Raw genomic sequence first — 24,310 nt, 5'->3', positions numbered from 1 at the left:
TAGCTTGTCCTACCCATGAGCAGTTAATGTTTTTCCAATTTTTAGATCCAGTTTCAGTTGTGTGGAGACTGTTTTGTACTTGTGTTTATATAGCTCCTGTGTTTGTCTCAGCAGATAGATTCCCAAGTATTTTATATTGTCTAGGGTGATTTTTAAATGGGATTTCACTTTTTAATTCTTGCTGCTGAGATGTGTTGGTGATATATAGAAATGCTGATGATGACTTATGTGGGTTTATGTTGTATCCTGCAACTTTGCTAAAGTTGTTGATTATTCGCACTAGCTCTTTGGTTGATTCTCTAGGATTCTTTAAGTAGATCATCATATCATCCACAAAGAGTGATAGCTTGGTCTCCTCATTGACAATTTTAATACCTTCAATTTTGTTTTCTTTTCTAAGTGTTTCTAGTACAGTGCTAAATAATAGAGGTGATAATGGGCATCCTTGTTTCACTCCTGATCTTATTGGGAATGCATTTAGTTTATCCCCATTGCAGATGATGTTTGCTGATGGTTTTAGATAAATACTGTTTATTATTTTTAGGAAAGCACCTTCTATTCCTATACTTTCTAGTGTTTTCAATAGGAATGAATGTTGTATTTTATCAAAGGCTTTTTCTGCGCCTATTGAGATAATCATGTGATTTTTATTGGTTTGCTTGTTGATATGGTCAATTATGGGCATGGCTTTCCTAATATTGAACCATCCTTGCATTCCTGGTATAAATCCCACCTGATCATAATGAATAACTATAGTGATGACTTGCTGGAGTCTTTTTGCTAGTATTCTATTTTAGATTTTTGCATCTTATTTATGCTCATTAAGGAGATTGGTCTATAGTTTTCTTTCTCTGTTTTTGGCCTGCCTGGCTTTGGAATCAGTACCATGTTTGTGTCATTAAAGGAATTTGGTAGAACTCCCTCTTTGCTTATTGTGTCAAATAGTTTGTATAATATTGGGATTAGCTGTTCTTTGAATGTTTGATAGAATTCACTTGTGAATCCATCAGGCCCTGGGGATTTTTTCTTAGGGAGTTCTTTGATGGCTTGTTCAATTTCTTTTTCTGATACAGGAGTATTTAAGAATTCTATTTCTTCTTCTGTTATTCTAGGCAATTTATATTTTTGTAAATATTTATCCATATCACCTAAATGCTGTATTTGTTGTCATATAATTGGGCAAAATAGTTTTTAATGATTGCCTTAATTTCCTCTTCATTTGGAGGTGAGATCTCCCTTTTCATCTATGATACTGTTGATTTGGTTTTCTTCTTTCTTTTTTTATTAGATTGACCAATACTTTGTCTATTTTGTTTGTTTTTCCAAAATACCAGCTTCTGGTCTTATTTATTAATTCAATAGTTCTTTCACTTTTGATTTTATTAATTTCTCCCTTAATTTTTAGGATCTCTAACTTAGTTTTCATCTGGGGATTTTTAATTTGTTCACTTTCAAGTTTTTTGATTTGCATGTCCAATTCATTGACCTCTGCTCTTCTTAATTTGTTAATATATGAACTCAAGGATAAAAATATCCCCTTGAGTATTGGTTTGGCTGTTTCCCATAGATTTTGAAGGGATGTCTCATCATTGTCATTTCCTTCAATGAAACTATTGTTTCTATGATTTGTTCTCTAACGAACTGATTTTGGAGAATCATATTAGTTAACTTCCAATTAATTTTTGATTTGGCTCTCTATGTACCCTTACTGATTATTATTTTTATTGTGTTATGATCTGAAAAGGTTGCATTTATTATCTCTGCTTTTCTGCATCTGTTTGCCATGTTTTTATGCCCTAGTACATGGCCAATCTTTGTGATTGAACCATGTGCTGCTGAAAAGAAGGTGTATTCCTTTTTGTCCCTATTTATTTTTCTCCATATATCTATTAACTCTAATTTTTGTAAGATTTCATTCACATCTCTTACCTCTTTCTTAATTATTTTTTAAATTTAATTTAACTAAATTTGATAGTGGTATGTTCAGGTCTCCCACTAGTATAGTTTTGCTATCTTTTTCTTCCTTCAACTCCACTATTTTCTCCTTTAGAAATTTGGATACTATACCATTTGGTGCATACATTTGATTACTGATACTTCCTCATTGTTTATACTGCCTTTTACCAGGATGTAGTTACCTTCCCCACCCCTTCTAATCAGATCTATTTCTACTTTGACTTTGTCAGATACCATGATTGCAACTCCTGCCTTCTTTCTCTCAGTTGAGGCCCAATAGGTTTTGCTCCAACCTTTAATTCTAACCTCGTGAGTGTCTACCTGCCTCATGTGTGTTTCTTGTAAAAAACAAAGGATTTTGGTTTCTAATCCACTCTCCTATTTGTTTTCATTTTATGGGTGATTTCATCCCATTCACATTCAATGTTATGATGGCCACTTGTGTATTCCCCAACATTTTGATACCCTCTCCTTGTTCTGTCCTTTTTTCTTTTGCTATATCCTTTTAAACCAGTAGTTTGCTTTTAGTCAGTCCCCCTAATCCCATCCCTTAATAAGCTTCCCTTTCTGCCCCCTCCCTTTTTGTTCCCTTCTTTTGTTTTAGGGTCTGTTGAGTTCCCTCCCCCCTCTCTTTCCCTCCCTTTTTGTACTCCCTGCTCCACTACCATCCTTATTTTTCCCTCTCACTTTCCCTGTAGGGTAAGATAGAATTCAATACCCCAGTGAATCTAGATGCTCTTCCCTCTCAGAATTTATTTCACTGAGAGTGAAGTTGAAGTATTGCCTATTAGCACTCTCTTCTTCTCCTTCTTATAAGAGTATTCTTCTCCTCCCCTTCCCATGTGTATCTTTGTGTGATAAAGATTATCCTATTTATTTTATTTCTTCAAGTATCTCTTGGTGCCATCTTCAATTCCCCCCCTCCCTTTTTTCTTTTTTTTTTTGTATATCATCTTATAACACTTATTACCTCAACATCTTCCTGTGAATGATTCCTCTAATTACTGTAATAGTGAATATAATTTTTGAGTGTTACAGATAACATTTCCCCCATATATTAATATAAATGATTTGATCTCATTGAATCCCTTGAGGAAGAAAATCTGAATTAAAAAAAAATTCCCCCTTTTCACTCTAATTACTTTTTCATGTTTCCCTTGATCTTTGTGTTTGGATATCAAACTTTCCACTTACTTCTGGTCTTTTCTTTACAAATACTTGGAAATCTTCTATTTTGTTGAATGCCCATACTTTCCCCTGGAAGTATATAGTCAGTTTTGATAGATAGGTGATCCTTGGTCAAAGACCGAATTGTCTTTCCTTTCTGAATATCATATTCCAAGCCTTGCAGTCCTTTAGTGTGGAAACTACCAGATCTTGTGTAATCCTGATTGGTGCTCCTTGATATCTGAATTGTCTCTTTTTGGCTTGTTGTAAAATTTTTTTCTTTGCTTGGCAGCTCTTGAATTTGTCAATTACATTCCTGGAATTTGTCTTTTGAGGATTTAGTGTAGAGGGGTTCTATGAACTGAAGGGTAGAGGGTATTCTATGAACTCTTTCAATGTCTGTTTTGCCCCCTTGTTCAAGAACATCATGTCAGTTTTCTTGGATAATTTCTTGTAGTGTTATGTCAAGATTTCTGTTCATTTCTGGCTTTTCAGGTTGACCAATGATTATCAGATTGTCCCTTTGTGCTCTGTTTTCCTGATCCGTCATCTTTTCCATGAGATATTTTATGTTTTCTTCTATTTTGTCAGACTTTTGACTTTGATTTATTAGTTCTTGCTATTTTTCAAGATCATTGGTTTCCGATTTAAATTCTTCAAGAGCTTGAGGATAATTTCCAATTGGGGGAGGAAGGTTTTCGTGCATTTATTTGTATTTCCTCCTATTTTTTTTAAACCCTTGCCTTCCGTCTTGTTTATTGGTTCCAAGGCAAAAGAGTGGTAAGGGCTAGGCAATGGGGGTTAAGTGACTTGCCCAGGTTCACACAGCTGAGAAGTGTCTGAGGTTAGATTTGAACCTAGGACCTCCCATCTGCAGGTCTGGCTCTCAATTCACTAAGCTGCCCAGATGTGCCCTGTATTTCTTCTTCTATTCCCTCTGTAGCCTAGGGTTTTCCCTCTGTAAAAAATCCCTTCTTCTTGTTTTTCTTGGTTTTTGGAAGTTGATGTTCCTGGGCATTATTTGCCATCACTGTAGTGATTTTTCCTTCCCTTTTCAGTCAGAAATCTGAGTGAGCTGGGCAGACTCTCTGTGTATGAAGCTATGGAGGAAGGATTTTGGCTGAGGCCAGCTCTAGAGTCTTTGCAGCTTCTGGTGTTTGCTGCCCCTCTCTGTGCTATCTCCCCGAGAGCGCACCCACAGTCTTCGCTCCTCAGCCTGCTGGGGCTTCAGGTCTCGGTGCTCTCAGGGGTAGGTCCTCGATGGTCTCAGTCACCTGCCAAGGACCCAGAGTTGCTCCTTACTCCAGAGATGCCCCCCACTCACTCCAGAGGTGTCCCTCGCTCACTCAATGGCTCTGACTCTGGCTCCATAGGTGGAATGGCGGAGGGTGGATCAGCTCACATTTTGTTGGAAGCTTTTTCACCCCATTATGGTGTGGAAATGCCCCAATCCCACATACCTTCAGTGCTGTGCCCTACTGTAGAGTCCCTTTGTTCATATGAATTTGGATTTTTTTGGCTTTTTGAGGTAGTCTGTATTGGAAGGTGGTGAGGAAAGGAAGAGTCCTGCGCCTAGACTGTTGCCATGTTTACCCGGAAGTCTCTTTTGTTTTTTTTAATGTTTCAAGAATATAGATTTGCCTTTGGATTTGCAAAGTATAAGGACCAGAGAAGCCTAGCTAGTGATATTGCTGAGTGTGTGTTAGCTCATCTTCCCCAATACTCCCCTACCCCCTGCCAATACACAATTATACTTTTAGGGCTGAGACTATATCAGGCCTATCTTTATGTCCCCATTACCCAGCACAGGACTCTGTATCTAGCAAGCCCTTCATAAATGTTTGTTGGATTAAATTTATCAGCAGAATATTTTACCTTTTCTCCGGGGTGATTTGGATGCTTATGAAAAACACAAAACTTGAGTTTTAAAGATGAACAATGAAAATATGCAATGAATGTATAGGTAGTTCCTTACTCTATAATAATGGGGTGAATGAGAACAGAGAAACACCTAGTATGAAAACAGCTGCTGCACAACCTTTCGTGCATGTCTCTCTCTTTTTTCTCTATTGTACACAGCCACCAATGTGGGTGGTTGCTAGCTCAAAAGTGAAAATGAAGTTGCTAATAAAATCATGCTAATGCTTGAACTTACAAAAACTAAACTTGTGAATATTGGAGATTGACCTTATGTTCAAAAAGCTACTAAGTTGAGTATTGTTGTTTTGTCTTTCATTTTCAAAGAGGTGTTACAGAGAGGGGAGGAAAAGGGTGGTAATGGGTAATGCTTAAACTTTACTCTCTATAACTGGCACAGAGAGAGAAAAACAAGTATATTTAGTGGAGTATAGAATTCAATCTTACCCCACAGAGAAGTAGAAGGGGGAGGGGGCATAAGACTAGGGAAGAGGGATGCAATTAGAGAAAGGGGGAAGTGGGGAGAGGTGACAAAAAGTGAATCATGTAACCAGCGAAAAATATTCTAAATTTAAAAAATAGTATTCTATGACAACCATATACTACAACCTATATTTAGACAAAGCCTCAGTTTCCAGTTCTTTGCCACTACAAAAAAAAAAAACTGCTAAGGGTTGCTCAGTGGATAGAGCACCAGGCTTGGAAACAGAAGATCCAAATCAAATCTGGTCTCAGACACTTTCTAGCTGTGTGCCCCTGGGCAAGTCACTTAACTCCCAGGAGATGGGAGTTAAGTGACTTGCCCAGGGGTACACAGAAGGCAGAAGGTAAGAGTTTGAAAAAAAATACTGCTAAAAATGTTAGTAGAGTTAGGTCCTTTTCTCTCATCTGTGATCTCTCTGGGATACAGACCCAGTGGTGGTATTACTGGATCATGGGTATGCAAATTTTGTGGCCCTTTGAATCTGTTTCCATTATTGGTCAACAGCAAATCTAAGTCTTTTTGAATCTGCTTCCTCATCTTAAAATAAGAATAAGAATTGTAGTTATGAACCTCAAGGGTTTTTGTATCAATTGGATAATTAACATTTGTAAAGTGCATTTTAAACCTTGTATCTATTCTTGTAAAAACTGAGACCTGGTAGTATACTTTGGCAAAAATATACTTTGTCTCCCTCAATGATGTAACTCATACTCTCTCCCCTTGGTGTTTCAGATAACCTGAAACCTTCTTTGTGGATTGAAGCATGCCTTAGTAAAGAACTGTTACTATATGCATTTATTTATGCATGTTGTTTCCTTTATGGAACTAGTTGTACCTAAGTTCCATGGCAACTGAGAATAGTGATTTCATACAGGTATTACTTTCCCATTTTAGACATGAGAAAATTCTTGCAGAAAGAAGTCTAGTGAGTATTTGACAAAAACTGCTGGGAAAACTGGAAGACAGTATGGGAGAGATTAGATTTGGATCAACACCTCACACCCTACACCAAGATAAACTCAGAATGGGTGAATGATATGAACATAAAGAAGGAAACTATAAGTAAATTAGGTAAACACAGAATAGTATACATGTCAGACCTTTGGGAAGGGAAAGATTTTAAAAGCAAGCAAGATATAGTCACAAAATGTAAAATAAATAACAAACCAATGTAACCAAATTAGAAGGGAAGCAACAAATTGGGAAACAATCTTCATAAGAAAAACCTGACAAAGGTCTAATTACTCAAATTTGTAAAGAGCTAAATCAATTGTAGAAAAACCCAAGCCATTCTTCAATTGATAAATGGGCAAGGGACATGAATAGGCAGATTTCAGCTAAAGAAATCAAAACTATTAATAAGCACATGAAAAAGTGTAGAGACTGATACACTGTGGTTGAACGTAATGGACTTTTTCATTAGTGTCAATGCAATGCCCCTGAACAACCTGCAGGGATCTAGGAGAAAAAACACTACCCACAAGCAGAGGACAAACGGTGGGAGTAAAAACACCGAGGCTTGACTACAAGGGTTAAAGATATATGAGTGAGGAAAAACTCTAAATGAACACCCTAATGCAAAAACCAATAACATGGAAATGAGTTCGGATCGAGAACACATGTGATACTCAGAAGAATCACGCATCGCCAATGGGAGGGGTTGTGGGAGGGGTGGGGGAGGAAAAGAAAATTATCTTTATTTCTAATGAATAATGTTTGAAAATGACCAAATAAAATAATGTTTAAAAGGAAAAAAAAAGTCTAGTGACTTTATTCAAGATCACATGGTACTCAGTGGCAGAAGCAAAGCTTTGGACCCAATTCTTTTTATTTCAAAACCAGCACTTTGTCCTGTAGCATTTATCCATCTACTCTTGAGTCTCTTATCTCTACATTGGATGATAGGGTAGAATAAAACAAGTACATAGTGGCAATTCAGTAAAGTAATGCTTCCTAACAAGTTAGAGCCCTGAAAAAGTAGAATGATTTGCCTCAGAAAGTGATGACTTTTTTCCAACTAGAAGTCAAGTAGAGTTTGAATCATTGCTTTTCTAGAATGTTGTAGAGGGGATTCTTATTCTAGTATGGGTTTAACTAGCTGGCCACTGAGATCTCTTCTGACCCTTGGTCCCGGTGAGCAGCAGAATGTTGGGGCTACCAACATATACACACACATAATGTATATTCTTAAATCAAAGAAATGTGAATCTCCAAGGTAATCTGACTGCCATATGTTGAAATTGCTTTTGCTCAATCTAATAACTGTTTTTTTATCTTGCTCTGTTTCAGTTCTTCTCCATCAGGAGTATTCCTTGAGAAGGACTATGAGATTTATCGTGATTACAATGCAGAAGGCCAGCTTCTTCATTACAGGTAGTGAATATTTACTTCCATGTTGTTGGTAATTGTCTTTTACTAGGAAAGAAAGAGGCTTTTTCAGTGTATTTTGACATATGGGAGGTGGGGGTGGGGAAAAGGACACTGAATCCTGAAACATCCAAGATAAATTGAGTTGTCCATCGTTCACCAGGTGACTGCCAAACTCTTATTAAGTGATCTCTTCTTAAAGATGCTTGTGTTTAGCAAACTGCTTTAGGGTCTTTCTTTTTTATCCAGTTGTCTAAGATTTAGCCTATATCTATAAATTTTATTAGTTATACCAGTTTTCCCCCCGTACTTATCTAGTATCATTTCTTATACATATCAGCCACATCTGACTGATGTTTCTTTCTTCCCTGTATTTTAGTATACTCACTTTTTAAAGTTCAGATGAGTTCTTTCAATCTTTCTTTTGGTTGTTTCTTATTCTTATCTATACCTTTTATCTATATTCTCTCTCATTGTGCTAGCAGTCTTCACAACCCAGCAGTTCTCATTTTTCCTATTAACCTGTATGTGTCTTCTTTTACAACATGACAAACATTGAAATATGTATCATATCTTTATATATACAACTATATTATATTATCTTCCTTCTTGGGGATTGGAGAGAGATAGGAGGGAGAGAGAACATGGATTGCAAAATATCAGAAAATAAATATTTAAAAATTATATTGACATATAATCTATAAAAAATAAAAAATTATTATTATTTTAAAAGAAACTAAAACTCGATAAGTCTAAATGACATATCTGTTTATAATTACAAAAATAGTTTACCCTTGTTCTTCCTAGGCTGGAACAGAACAGCCTTCCAATTAATATAATTGAAACATTTCTTTCTCATCTCTCATAGTTTCCTCTTTACCCACCTGATCAAGGATACCTTCTAATTCCAGTGGGTCATTGTACTCTTAGCCGCTGAAGCATAGGTGCCAGAGATGATTACTTTTTTGTTGTCTATCATAATTCACATCACAGATAAATTGCTATTGAACCAAACAACCTTCACTGAACAACTTTTTGTGGCAAAGTCATCACTATTGCTGACTGCTGTTGCCTTTCTATGTGGGGACATCTCTAATTATTGGGAAGATTTTCTTTTCTTTTAGATGAAATCTACATGTCTGAAACTTTCACCCATTATTTCCAGCTTTGCAAAACCAGGGTTAGCCTTCTTCTACTTGACAGTTCTTTAGATAAACAGCAATCACATTCACCCTAAGCCAGTGATGGTGAACCTTTTAGAGAATGAGTGCCCAAACTGCACCCTCGTGCCACATGTGAGCTACCCACTTACCCCAGACAGGAGAGGGAGCAAGTGCTCACATTGGCCTGCTGGGCAGAAGGATGGGTGATGTGAAAAATGTCCTCAGGCATGAGTGGAGAGGGGGAGGGAAGCAGTCCCCTCCAGCATAGTGTGCATTGGTTTACCAATGTAAAGTTAATTTTAGCATTGTGACTTAAAATCTAAATTTAATTTGGTCACCAGGGAAAATCCCAAATAATAAAATACCCAAGTCAGCTGAAAACTTTATGGTGATTTAATTGATATAGTGGAAGAGATTAAGAAGAAGGAAGAAGGAAAGGGCTAATATCGGGAGGGGGGGGGATTAGGAGATCTAGAAAGTAAGATTTTGAGTGTGAAGGAGGAAGGAATTAGCCTGACCTCCAAAAGGGCTCAGCCAAGATGCCTGTACCTGAATCAGTTCAAGGGCAAACTCACCGCCAAACCCAGACAAATAACTGCCAATACTCCAAGATGTTGGAACGCCTAGCATGCTGCCAGCCAGAGTCGCCTCTCCAGGGAAAGAGGGCGAAGAGAACCAGTGATGTGCCTTATATAGACAATTTTATGTCACTTTCCTGCATCTCATCTTTACCAATGATAGCTTAACTTAACTTAGGACCGCCAAGGGGTCTGTCCGCTTTTTCTGCATGTGTCTGTTGAAGGCCATTTTTCTCAGATACTTAATCCTTGAGTTTGGTGCAGACCTTCCTAATCTTGTTAAACTAAGGAGGATTAAGAAATGTAGAGTTCCCAAGACCTGATTCTCTTAGTCCAAGTATGTCTATTGTTATTGATCAGGAAATAGCTAAATCAGATATTCTAAAGTATGTTCTGAGTAAGGTGGAATAATAGTATTAGAATTCACACCAATGCAGCTCTAAGTCTTTTATTTTTAAGGCTAAAAATCCTGAGATTTTTTTTTTAGCCCATCCTTCTCTTAGCCCATCTTTTAGTTTCAGTTCTTACCATATTGCTTACTCTAAAATATAAAACAAACAAAAAATACCCTTAAGCTCTGTCTTAGAATTGATACCAAATATCAGTTCCAAGGCAAAAGAAAGGTAAGGTCTAGGCAGTTACGGTTAAGGGAATTGCCTAGGGTCACATAGCTAGGAAGTGCCTAATTTTTCAAATTTGAACCCAGGACCTCCTATCTCCAGACCTAGCTCTTTATCCAATGAGCCTCCCAGCTGCCCTGGTAACTCCTGATATGTATCAGTTTCTCCATAATCTAAAGTGTTTTGAAGCATGCTGTAGGCTATACCATTAACTCAATAGATGATTGCTTGAGTCTCTTATCTGTACCATAGACTTACTTATGTTGTGAAAAAAAGCAACAATATATTAAATGAGGCATGTAATGGTGAAAATATCACCTTTAAAGATTGTTATAATATTGAACAATGGCCGCCAAGGAGTTTACTTATGAAATTCCTAAAAATGAAACACACAAGTCAGAATGGAGTTTGTGTTGGTTTAATCACAATGGGAGTAAGAAAGGGAAAGGGAGAGGAGAGAGGAGAAAAGGGAAAGGGGTTACTCAACCTCTGGCCAAGGCAGAGGGAGATTAGGCCCAAAGGGGCCAAGGTAGAGAAGAATCAGTCCTTGACTCACATGATCGATCTCAAGGGAAGCTGTCTGCGGGCCTCCTCCCTGCTCAAGCTCCTAGCACAAACTCCCGTCTCGCTCTGTCCCCAGGAAGTGCTCGAATCCCAGAGGCTGTTCCCTATCTCACTTTCTGTGCCTCATAAGTCCCAATGGTGGCTCTAGCTTGACCTAGGACCACCCAGAGGTCTGTCCTTTTTTGCACATGTCTGTTGAGGGCCATATTCTCAAATAATTAAATCTTGAGTTTTGCTGCAGCCCTTCCTAATCTCTACCTGAGTAGGGTGGAGACTGCAGTTTCCAAGACCTGACTCTGTTACTCCAAGTATCTTCATTGTCATTGATCAGGAAATAGCTAAATCCCATCCTCCAAAGAATGGTCTGAACAGGGTGGAGTAGTTTTGAAATTCACAGGCAACCACTTATAATAATAGCTCATATCACTATAATACTCTTCTCACAGCAATCCTTTGAGTTAGGCTGTGTAGGTACTATTGTCTCAATTTTACAGAGGAGAAAACAGGCTCAGGGTCACACAACTAGTAAATTTCTGAGGAGAGAAACGAAACTCAAATCTTTACTCAGAGGTTACAGACATTTTTTTATGTTGTGCTATCTTTCCACCTTTACATTTATTTGCTTCTTGTCTGCCCAGATTGGCTTTTTTCAGAAACAAAGATATTTTCTGGCCTGTGTCTGTAGCTATGATGAGGCAAGATAAATCGCCCCCATCCTGTACTTATGTAGTTTTTTGACCTGAAGGCATCACATTACATTTACATCTACCTTATGTTATCTTTTGGGGTTTTGCCTATTTTTCCACTCCCTGAAAATAATTGATATTTTGATTCTTAATTCTGTCATTCAGTGAATTAACTATACTTCCCAAATTCTGTCCTCTAATAATAACTCATGTAGTATGTTTTATATATTCCCTTATAATAACTCATGTTTCTAAAATGCTTTAAGACTTATAAAATTGGGCAGCTGGGTGGCTCAGTGTATTGAGCGCCAGGCCTAGAGATGGGAGGTCCTATGTTCAAATGTGGCCTCAGATGCTTCCTAGATGTGTGACCCCCTGGTAAATCACTTAATCCCCATTACCCTAGCCCTTACCTCTCTTCTGCCTTAGAACCAATACATAGTATTGATTCCAAAACAGAAGGTAAGGGTTTTTTTTAAGTGTTTTTCTTACAATGACCTTCCAATATAGAGAATACAAGGATTATTGTCCCCAAGTTACTTATTAGAAAATGGATTCATTGAGGTGAAGAGATTCTCCCACAGACACATGTTTAATAAGTTAGTCGGGATGAAAACCCAATCTAACTTTTTCTACTACACTATTGTGTCTTTGTAGACATCATTGTTTAAATTTTGAGCAGGATAGGACTAGAGACAGCTTCTAACACTACTAAAATTTTTCTTCTCAGAGATGGAAATCATTTCATCTAGCCTATACTGGAACAGGAATCCCCCTTATAACAACCCTAAAAAGTAGTTTTGTTTTTTAGTTTTAGTTTCAAAAGATTATTATAAAAATGAATAATATGGAAATAGGTATTAAGTTATAATATATGTATAACCCAGTGGAATTGCTTGTCAACTCTGGGAGAGGGTAGGGGGAAAACATGAATCATGTTAACCTTAGAAAAATACTTTAAAATAGATAAATTTAATTTAAAAAAAAAAGAAAGGAAATTTTAAAAAATATATAGTTTACCTAGCTTCTGCTTAAAGCTCTACTAAGGCAGTCCATTTCTCTTTAAGGTAACCCTTAATTGTTAGTAAGTTCCTCCTCGTGAGGACAAAATCTGTCTACCTACTGTTTCTATCCATGTTACATTATTGAATTATCCTAAATTTAGAGGTCACTAAAATCTCAAGATCTTTTTCACATGAACCATTATTCATGCATCATCTCTTCTTTACCCTGTTCAGTTTATTTTTTAAATTTAAACACAAGTACCATATTTTACATTTTCACTTTTGCAGTTCAGTAATTTTAGTCCATTATTCTAGGATGTCGCTGCTTTTTTAGATTCTAGTTATATTTACTGTATTAGCTTTCCTCCCCAGTTTTGTCCCAATGCAGATTTGATGAGCATGTCCTCTGTGCCTTCATCCAGGTCATTGACACTTCTATAGATCTCCAGGCTCTGCTTGAGCACCTCCAAATGATGTGACAGCTAACTTAGAGAAGAGTTGAGTAGTTTTTATCTATTTTATCTATCAGATTGTACTTTCTGCACACCATAAGCCATGCCTAATTATTCTTTTTTTTTTTTGCTCCCAAAGGTAGCTATGAAATTCTATCTTTACATCCAAAGACAATTTCTCATCTTTTGCATTTTCTTCCTTCAAGTGTTGCTAGCAGAAGTACTTCACATATTTCTGTGTATCTCAGTATCATAATAGTAATAGCTTACACTTATGTAATGCTTTATGGCTTTTGAAGTCTGTTAACCTTTATCCTCCACCTGCACTCCACTCACAGGTATGACAGTGCATCAGTCCCTTACCCAAGACTTCAGTGGTTCCTATTGTCTCAAAGAGAAGTGTATAAGCATTTATAGAGTACCTACTATATGCCAGGCACTGTGCTATTGCTTTTTACAAATATTATCTGATTTGATCTTCATAACCAGGTAAAATATAAATTCTATGTCCTGGCATTTAAATCTCTGCCCAAATTAGCTCTTCCTACTTTGCCTGGCTTATTACAACTTATTTGCAATCATATATTCTATCTTTTATTCAAACTGACCATTATTATGTACTCCAACTTTTACATTCCATCATCTACCTTTGTAGAAGTCTATCTCATTTCAACATTTTTGAATATTTCTTTTTATTGAAAGTTTACCTTGTAATCTGGTCTCAGATACTTCCTAGCTGTGTGACCTTGAACAAATCACTTAACCCCCATTACCTAGCCCATACCACTCTTCTGCCTTAGAACCAATACACAGTATTAATTCTAAGACAAAAGGTAACTTTAAAAAAAGGAAAGTTCACTTTGTGTACCACCTCCTAGAAGTCTTTCCCAATCTCCCTAATTCCTAGTGCTTTCTCATTCCTCAGTTTATCTATATGAATTTTGTATGTCTCTTCCCCTCCCTCCCCCTAATAAAATGTAAGCTCCTTGTGGACAGGAGCTGTTTTTCATTTTTTTTCTTTGTACAGAATCTCCAGTATCTGATACAGTTCTTTGCATAGCATCAAAATACTCAATGAGTTTAATTGAGTCAATCATCTTATAGTCTTTGGAGGAAAGATGAACAGAGGTTTTGTCTTTTATTTTACAGATGATGAAGTTAGCCATTGAATAGCCAAGCCAAGATAAGATTCCAGGTTGACTGCCTGGAACATAGTAGATAACTTAATAAATAATAGCTGGTTGATAAATCCAGTGCTCTTTGAACTACATCAAGCCACCTTCTTAATAAATATCAAACCCCATTTCCTATCTCAAACATTGAACCAGATTTTTAAAATCTCTCCTCTGTTCTCAAGCAGAGGTACCCTAGAAATAAGAAGAGACTTTGGAAACTACTGGTTTTCTTGACTAAGTGGTTTCTGGTTTCATCTGTGGTGGTATAGTTGAAGGGCATAGTGTTCATTTAGCAAACATTTAAGCAGCACCTGTTCTTGCAAGGCACTGTTTGTAAAAATACAAATGATATCAAAAACAGAACCTGCTTACAAGACTTTTACAGTGTGATATGAAAATAGATAGTATGTAAACTGAAGTTAAAGGCAAGGAATTTACCTTAACAGAGCACGCTTAAGAAATGAAAATTATTATTTTCTACTAGAGAAGACTTTTTTCAATTTTTAATAAATATTTTATTTGTTTTAATCAGCCAAAACCTAACTTCTTACCCTTACACCCCAATTGAGAATGCAAGAAAAATTAATTATAACAAACATGTATGATTAGTCCAAAAAAGTTTCCACATTGGTCAAAACCATAAAAAATTTGTCTCTGCATTCTGAGTTCTTCACTTCTCATTTATGAGGTGGATAGCATGTTTCATCATCAGTTCTCTGGAATCATGATTGGTCATTACACTGATAAGAGATCTACACAATAGTATTCCATCACATTTATATACAATAACTTGTTTATTCATAACCAGTTTTATGAGTACCCACTCAGATTCTAATTCTTTGGCACCTTGGAGATTAATAAGCGGTCAATGAATTGAAAGTGATATTTCTTTCCTGTTTCTTAGAGAACTTTGTTGAGATAATTTCTTATCTTGATCCTTATCACATCTTACCTTTTATCCTTAGAGTTTATTTTGCTTAGGATCATTCCTTCCTTTACTCTGCTTTCCTTTTAATTCCCTCTGCTACCTTTTCCCCTTTTCTTCCTATTTCCCTTTTGAGTGAAATGTATTTCTGTACCCAGCTCTGTGTGTATGTAGCCTTCTGTCTTTTAGCCAGTTTAGATAAGAGAGAGAGGTTCTAGGGACAGCTACTGTTCCCCCCTCTCCCTCCTCTTTCTTTGTATAGATGTCTATTTATACACCCTGGTTGTGTGAGATAATTTTCCCTGGCCTTACTTTCTCCTTTCACCTCTACCCCACTAGTGCATTGTTCTTCCTCTCTTTCCATTCTTCTCTTAAGACATATAATAAAACAACTCCTGGGCCTTGTGTAATTGGACTTCCTCTATAATGCCTGATGATACTAAAGTTGCAAGAAGATACTTATATTCTCTCTCCATATTTGAATGTATGCAGTTTATTCTTACTTAGTCCTTTATCAGTGTTCATTTATGTTTACTTTTTTATATTTTTCTTCATTCCTGTGTTTGAAAATCCAAGTTTTATAACTCCAGTCTTTTTTACTAGGAATGACTGGAATTCCTCTATTATATTAAAAGTTCATTTTTTACTCCTGTAGCAACATACTCGTTTTGCAGAGTAGGTTATTCTTGGTTATAAACCCATATTCTTTGCTTTATAGAATATCATATTTCATGTTCTCTGCTTCTTTAAAGTAGTGACTGCTAAATCTTGCATGATCCTGACTACTGCGGCTCTTTGGTATTGGAATCTTTTATTTCTGGCCATTCATGGTGGTTTTTCTTTGACAGGAAACTCTAAATTTTGGCTATGTTGTTTTCATTTGGAGTTTCTTTCAAGAGGTGAGCAATGGATTCTTTCTATTTCTACTTTGCACTCTGGTTCTAGGATATACGGACAGCTTTCTTTTAAGATTCCTTGAAATAGAATGACTCTTTTTAAAACATGGAGTTCAGATAGTCCAGTGATCCTTAAATTTTTTCTTCTCAATCTGTTTTCCATGTCAGTTTTTTATACTATGAGATCTTAAGTTTTCTTCAGTTTTAATCAGTAATTTTTCTTCAATTTATTTCAGACCTTTGACTTTGTTTTAATATTTCTTACTGTCCCATGAAGTAATTGACTTCTGTTTGGTCCAATCTAATTTTCAAAAAGTTTGTTGCTTGGATAAGGTTTTGTACCTATTGGACCAAGTAGTCTCATTCCTTTTCCAATTTTTTACTCAAGTACTCTCATTTCATTTATAAAATTTTTTTTAAATATAAGCTATTATTTCTTCATCTCTTCTAGATCTTTTCCAGAAATTCCAATTCTAAAAATTGAATTTTCCCCCTAGGTTCTGTTTTTCTCTGAGGCTTTCTTATAGATGTTTTAGAGACCTTCTCTTTTGAGTTCTGTAGCACTGCTGGAGGAAAAGTCCAGAGTAATACCATTTCTGCTTTCTCGGGATATTGAATATTATTTTATTCCAGGATCTCAGGAAAAGGCAAGGATCTATAAGCTTTCAGTGTTCTAGAGTGATCTGGTCTAGGGCAAAGTCTAATTGATGTCCTCTGGTCTGAAACTCTGCACATTCCTGACTTGGGTTTGGGTCTGAACATGAGTAAACTGCTTTTGGACTCACCCCCTATCGGCCAACTGGAAAGCTCTGTCAAGTGGGAGAATTAACAGTTCCCTTTTGGTCTGGAGTTCCTACCTTGATTATTCCTCTGTAAGCTGGGCTAGATGTTGGAAATGTGACCCTATACAGCTTCTTAGGTCTGAACCATAGTGGTGTAGTTGCTGCCTCTGACTTTTGATTTTTTTCCTAGTACACTACTGTAAAAATTAAAATTTATATACAACAATTTCAAATTTATATTTTATAAGATTTATTAATAGTCACAAGAAGTAACAAAATAAAAAGGTAACAAAATAAAACCATGTTCAAACAGCCCACTCCACCACAGTGGCCAACAGGAAGTAAAGAGAGGTAGCCACAGAAGACCACCCTGTTTATTCTCCTGTCTGTGTCAACACATAAGGACAGGAAGTCAGTGGGCTCCTGGGAAATGTAGTTCAAAGGCACAAGATTTCCAATTATACACTACCCAGGGCCTCCCTACTTGGGAATAGTATTCATGTTCTCTTTTCCATCCACCCAGGGTCTATTACTTAAAATAGGGCAGTGGGGGACAGAGCTCCCAGTTGGTACCCATTCCCTGCACAATACCCTGGTATGGGTCCAGGAATGCTTTGGTATGAGTCTTAAGATTTAATTTTGCCTTGGCACACAGCCTTTTCCTGGGCCTGACTTGCTTATATAGTATGTTCCTAGCCATCTCCAAGGTTCACCACCCTGTCTGTCTAACATTAAGCAAGGCTGGATAAGTCACTTGCTCTAACTTTTTCTGGATTTCTCGATTAGAATTCAATCTAGATATGTAGAGTAGTTTTTTGGAAAGGTATTTGAATCTATTCATTCCTATCATTCTACTATCTTGGCCACCCCAAAGAAGTTGTTTTTTAAATGAATAGTTCATAAATTACAACAGCTGAGAAAAAAAACAAAACATGGTATAATGCTATGATCCATTGTGGAATAACTAAAGTAGTCACTTCACAATTGGAGGAATGGTCCCCTGTAGATGCTGACATAGCTTGCTGTTGTTATCCTCATTTTACAAATAAACAGAGGCAGATAGGTCAAGTAACTTTGCCAAGTTCGTGCAACCAATAAGTATCTGAGGTTGAATTTGAACTCAGGTCTTCCTCACTTCTAGGTCCAGTGCTTTATTCCTGAAACCTCCTAGATACCTCAGATAAACAGCTAAACTCTCACCATGATTGGTTTGAACTACTTCAAGGAATCATAAAGTTGTGAACTCTGATAGTAGTTATAACAAGGTATAGGATCATTGATTTAGAGGGAAATAACCATAAAAGTCCAGCTCCCTTGTTTTACAAATGAGGAAACTGAGCCCCAGAGAGGGGAAATAACTTGCCCAAGATCAAGTACATGAGATGAGTTTTGAATGAAGGTTTCTCTGGTTGAATCACTATACTATTCTGCTTTTAAAACTGACAAGAATATTTTTCAGGCTTTTCCTGAATTACAGATAGCATGATTAGATCTTACATAAAACTGGTTATTCCCTCTCTCAGGAACTTCTTCAGACCACAGCTTCCTGATTTTGTATTTATTGTAACACCAGTTATCTAGTGTGAAGAACTTTATCCAACCAGTATTTTTCTGCTGCCACTTCATTTTTAACCAAACCCTACTCCCTGCTTTTTCTTTGTCCTGGACAGCTCAATTAATTCTACATGAAGACGCTTCTTTCTCACTTGTAGACACAGACATCTTTAAATTCTTTCCCTTCTCTGCTCCTCTGACCTTCTCTTTGTCTTAATTGTGTGCCAAATAGAGACCCTTGTTACAAATCATACAGTGGAAGTGGTATAGATGTCTTTTCCTCAATATGGGTATGTATTTTTAAAGTGAGTCATATCTGAGAAAATGCCAAAACCAGTCACCTTGGAAATATCCAGACAGGTTAATTGTAGTGAGCAATCTCAGTCCCAGAGAAATGATTATGAAACACTTCTCTTTCTTATCAATAAAGATTTAGGGGAGTGATGGTGGTATAGTTATGAAATGTGGTATATACAGTTAGATGTGATCATTGTATTGATTAGTTTTGTGTGTTTTTGTAAAGGAGGATTCAATTCAGATTAAGGAGTAATACCTTTTTATATGAAGATAAAAAAAAGAAAAAAACTTTTTAAATGATTTAATGTAAAACACAAATTAAATTATAATCAAATTAAATAAAATTTAAAAATTTTAATGTCTGTCCAGAATATATATACGTTTTCACCTGCTGCCTCCCCTTCCTATATAGTTAAATCTGCTTTTCTTGAATGCTAGTGATCAAAAGAAATGAAATGTTTCTCAGTTAATGTTTGGATTCTACTGTTTCATTTAATTTTTTTGTAATATCAGTGTTTCCCTGGTAATGCTATGTGGTTGTGAATCATCATGATTCCTGAATCATCATAGTTGAAAGTGACTCAAAAGGCAATTAATAAATGAATGGGAGATGTAAGTAGGTTGAAGCTTATTGGAAATCTTGCAAGATTTGAAATGTTATCCAAAAAATATATAATTGGAGAAGAAAGTGAACCAGTCATTTGTTGAAAGCAAAAAATAACAGATGGACAGTCCAAGTGCTACTGTGTTACCCATAACATGTTTAAAAACAACAACAACAACAACCTGGAAGATGATCCCCTTCATCCTATGTAGTTCCTCTCTAAAGAATCTGTAGAAAAATGTAGACAAGATTAGAAAGGTATGAACAAATTGTTCCAGTGAAGGTGGTTGGTTGTTCATTCAGTTGTATCTGACTCTTTGTGACGCTATAGTATATGAGGCTTTTTTATCCCACATTGTTTCCTGCACTCTGTATTGTTTCCATGGCACTGACCATCTCATTCTGTCCCCTTTTCCTTATGCCAACAGTCTTTTCCTATAACATCAGGTTCTTTTCAAGTGAGTCTTTTCTTTTCATTATGTGGCCAGAGTATTTAAGCTTTGGCTTCAGTATTTGTTCTTCTAATGAATAATCTCAAATAATTTCTTTAAGTATTAATTCATTTGATCTCTTTGCAGTCTGACACTCTCAAAAATCTTCTCCAGGACTATAGTTCAAAAGTGTTGATTCTCCAGTGTTATCTTTCCTTATGATCCAACTTTAATAGTCCGTTCATTACTATTGGAAAAGCCATAGTTTTGACTGTATGAACCTTTGTCAGCAAAGTTATGTCTCTATTTTTTAATTTGCTATTTAGATTTGTCATTCCTTTCCTTCCAAGGAGTAAACATCTTTTGATTTCATCACTACAGTCGTCTGCAGTTATCTTTGAGCCTAAGAATATAAAATCTGACATTTCATCCATTTCATCTCCCTCTTTTTGCCAGGAACTGATGAGATCATGATCTTAGTTTTTAAGGGGTTTTTGTTGTTGTTGTTGTTGTTGTTGGTACATGTGTTTGTGTAATGTTAAACTTTAAGCCAGCTCTCCTCCTCCACCCTCATCAAAAACCTTCTTTGTTCTTCTTCACTTTCTGTCATCAGAGTGCTATCATCTGCATATCTGAGATTATTTAAATTTCTCCTGGCAACCTTATTCCAGCTTTTGTTTCATTTAGCCTGGCATTTCACATGACATACTAAATAGATATGGTAACAATATATAGCTTTGTCATACTCTTTTCCCAATCTTAAGCCAATTATTAGTCGTTCTGTGTTCAGTTCTAAGTGTTCCTTCTTGATCCACATACAGGTACTTAGGAGAAGATGATCTGGTACTCCCATCTTTTTGAGGTCTTGCCACATTTTGTTGTGATCCATACAGTCAAAGACTTTACCATAATGAAGCAGAAATAGATTTTTTTTTTCTGGAATGCTTTGCTTTCTTCAGTGTTGGCAATTTGGTCTTTAGTTCCTTTGCCTGCACTGCAGTAAAGCCTAGCTTGCAGAATCTTAAGCATAATCCTATTGGTGTGTGAGATTAGCACAATTGTTCAGTAACTTGCACTTCCCTTTTTTAGATTTGGGATGTAAACTGATATTTTACAATCCAGTGGCCACTGTTGAGTTTTACAAATTTGCTGACATATGAGTGTAATACTTTTTTTTTTATTGAGTGCATAATCTTTTAGGATTTTAAATAGCTCAACTAGAATTCCATCACAATCACAAGCCTTATTTTTAGCAGTGTTCCGTAAAGCCCCTTTAACTGTATTCTCCAGGATATTTGACTCTAGATCAATACTTACCCCATCATGGTGTTAAGATTTTTTTGTATAGTTCTTCCATATATATTCTTAACCTCTTCTTAATCTCTTCTACTTGTTAAGCCCCTACTGTTTTCGTATTTTATCAGTTTTGCATGAAATATTCTCTGGGTGGACAACATTATACGCCGAGACGGATACCCTGTGGTACAATCAAATATAATGGACTTCTCTACCAGCAGCAATGACCCAGAACAATTCTGAGGGACTTATAAGAAAGAACTGTGGGAGTAGAAACACAGAAGAAAAACAACTGCTTGATCACATGGTTCAATGGAGATATGATTGGGAATGTAGACTTTAAATGATCTCCCCATTGCAAATATTAATAATATGGAAATAGGTCTTGATCAATGACACATGTAAAACCCAGTGGAATTGCTTGTTGGCTATGGGAAGAGGGTGGGAGGAGGGAAAGGAAAGAACATAAACCATGCAACCATGGGAAAATATTCTAAATTAATTAAATAAGTAAACTTATTTTAAAAATATTCCTTGGGTAACTTTTCTTGAGGAGCTCTCTCATCTTTCCCATTCTATTTCTTTGTGTTGCTCATTTAAGAAAGCCTTATCTTCTCTTGCTGTTCTCTCAAATTCTGCATGAACTTGGGAATATCTTTCCCTTCATCATTTACCTTTTGCTTTCTTCTTTCCTTGGCTGTTTATGAAACTTCATCAGACAGTCATTTTGCTTTCTTGCTCTTCTTTTTCTTTGGAACATTTGTTGCTGTCTCCTTTACAATATTATGAACTTCTGTATATTCTGTAAATTCAGGAACTCTGTCCACCAGATGTAATCCTTTACTCATCACCTCCACTTCATTTTTATAATGAACATTATTTAGGTCATACCTATGTAGTTTGATGGTTTTCCCAACTTTCTTCAATTTAAGTTTAATTTTTGCAATACGAAGCGCATGATATGAGCCACAACCAGCTCTAGGTCTTGTTTTAACTGATTATACACAGCTTCTCCACCTTTGGTTGCACAGTATGTGATAAGTGCAATTTCTATATTGACCATCTTATGATGGCCATGTGTAGAATCACCTTTTGGGTTATTGAAAAAGAGAATGTTTGCTTTGGCCAGAGAGTTATCTTGACAAAATTCTATTAGACTGTTTCTTGCTTCATTTTATATTGCAAGGCCAAACTTGCCTGCTAGTCCAGTTAATTTTTTATTTCCTACTTTAATATTTTAATCTTTGATTGAAAATGGACATTTGGTGTTATTTCTAGAAGATGATGTAGTTTTTCATAGAACTGAGAAATTTTGGTCTCTTTACATTAGTTGAAGCATAGACATTACTGTGATGTTCAACAGTTTGCCTTGGATTTGAACAGATACCATTCTTTGTTTTTGGAGATTATACCCCAGTATTGTTTTTCTCACTCTTTTGATTATCATTTCTTCCACTTCATTTCTTCTGAGATTCTTTCCTACAGTACTATATGTAATGATTACTTGAATTAAATTAATCCATTCCTTTCCATTTAAGCTCACTTAAAATTGAAGAGAATATTTCCATAGAAGTCTAAGATGCATTGAAGTACAAGTCTAATAATACTAGAGCAGTAAAAGTATTTTGTAAACTTTAAAGGCCTTTTTTTAAAAAGCCAGAAGTTTAATAGAAAGAGCACTGAAAACTAAACTGATCATATCCTTTGACACAGCAATTCCATTGCTATGCATTTACTTCAAAGAGAAAGGTCCCCTGTAGGCCAAAACATTTAGAGTAGCATTTTTTAAATGTTCTTAATCAATTGGGAGTAAGAAAGATGATACCCATCTAATTAGGGAATAGAAGAATAAAGTATGATATATGAATATAATAAAATATTAAATTATAAAAATTCAAATCATTATAGAGGAGAATAAACAATAAATAGGTTTTGAACCATAATACATGTATAACCAACCTAGTGGAACTGCTTGTCAGCTTCGGAAAGGGAGAGAAAAGAGGGTGGGGGAGATCTTGAATCATGTAACCATGGAAAAATATTCTAAATTAAAAACATTTTAAATATGCATAATTCATCCTATTCTCCTTCAGTAATCATAAGAGATCTGTCATGTCTATATTTCCAAAATTTTATTGTAGCTCTTAACTTTTCTTATTTATCTTTTTGTTGAAGTTGTAGAAGTCTGAAAGACGTACATTAAGATCTCCAAAACTATTATGGCTTTATTGTGATCTTTTAACATCAAAACCCTAATCATATCCATATAGAACTATGTGATCAATCATATGTTTTTCTTCGGTGTTTCTGGTCCTACAGTTCTCTCTCTGGACGTGGCTAGCATTCTTTCTCATAAGTTCCTCTGGCTTGTCCTGGGACATTGCATTGCTACTAGTAGAAAAGTCTATTACATTCAATTGTGCCATAATGTATCAGTCTATGTATACATTGTTCTCTTGGTTCTGCTCCTTTTGCTCTGCATCAATTTCTGGAGGTCTTTCCAGTTCACATGGAATTCCTCCAGTTCATTATTTCTTTCATCACAATAGTATTCCATTACCATCAGATACCACAATTTGTTTAGCTATTCCCCAATTGAAGGGCATCCCCCTCATTTTCCAATTTTTTGCCACTACAAAGAGCGAGACTATAAATATTTTTGTATAAGTCATTTTCCTTATTATCTTTTGGGGGTACAACCCCAGCAGAGGTATGGCTGGGTCAAAGGGTGAGAATTTTTTTAAAGCCCTTTGTGCATAGTACCAAATTGCCCTCCAGAATGGTTGGACCAATTCACAACTCTACCAGCAGTGTATTAGTGTCCCAATTTTGCCACATCCCTTCCAACATTTATCACTTTCCTTTGCTGCCATATTGGCTAGTCTGCTAGGTGTAAGGTGGTACCTCATAGTTGTTTTAATTTGCATTTCTCTAATCAGGAAGAATTTAGATTAGCAGTTTTTTTAATGTGCTTATTAATAGTTTTGATTTCAATGTGTGAAAACTGCCTGTTCATGTCCCTGAACCATTTGTTGATTGGGGAATGACTTGATTTTTTTTTTTTTTGTAAATTTGACTTAGTTCCTTATATATATTTGGGAAATAAAACCTTTGTCAGAGAGTTTTATTATAAAAATGTTCTCCCAGTTTGTTGTTTGCCTTCTAGTTTTGGTTGCATTGGTTTTGTTTGTGAAAAACTTTTTTAATTTGATATAATCAAAGTCATTCATTTTATATTTTGTAATGTTCTCTATCTCTTGCTTGGTGTTAAATTCCTTCCTTTCCCATAGATCTGACAGGTTTGCTATTCTATGTTCACTTTATTTATGATTTCACTCTTCATATTTAAATCATTTACCCATTTTGAATTTATCTTGGAATTGAATCTAAGA

The 24,310-nt window shown here is 36.0% G+C and overlaps 1 protein-coding gene across 5 annotated transcripts in view; it reads left to right on the top strand.

Moving 5' to 3' along the window:
- The window catches only part of ARHGAP39 (Rho GTPase activating protein 39), a 426,284-nt gene that overhangs the window by 268,243 nt on the left and 133,731 nt on the right, over window positions 1–24,310 (top strand). For all 5 annotated transcript variants that reach the window (XM_056822907.1, XM_056822906.1, XM_056822904.1 and 2 more), the window contains exon 4: window positions 7,814–7,897. In XM_056822907.1, coding sequence (XP_056678885.1) covers window positions 7,814–7,897 — 84 coding nt within the window. The remainder of the gene's footprint in view (window positions 1–7,813; window positions 7,898–24,310) is intronic.

Source organism: Monodelphis domestica, chromosome 3 (assembly GCF_027887165.1).
Source record: "Monodelphis domestica isolate mMonDom1 chromosome 3, mMonDom1.pri, whole genome shotgun sequence".
Lineage (NCBI taxonomy): Eukaryota > Metazoa > Chordata > Mammalia > Didelphimorphia > Didelphidae > Monodelphis > Monodelphis domestica.
The sequence above is the reverse complement of the archived record's forward strand: the minus strand, read 5'-3'. Positions and strand labels throughout refer to the sequence as shown.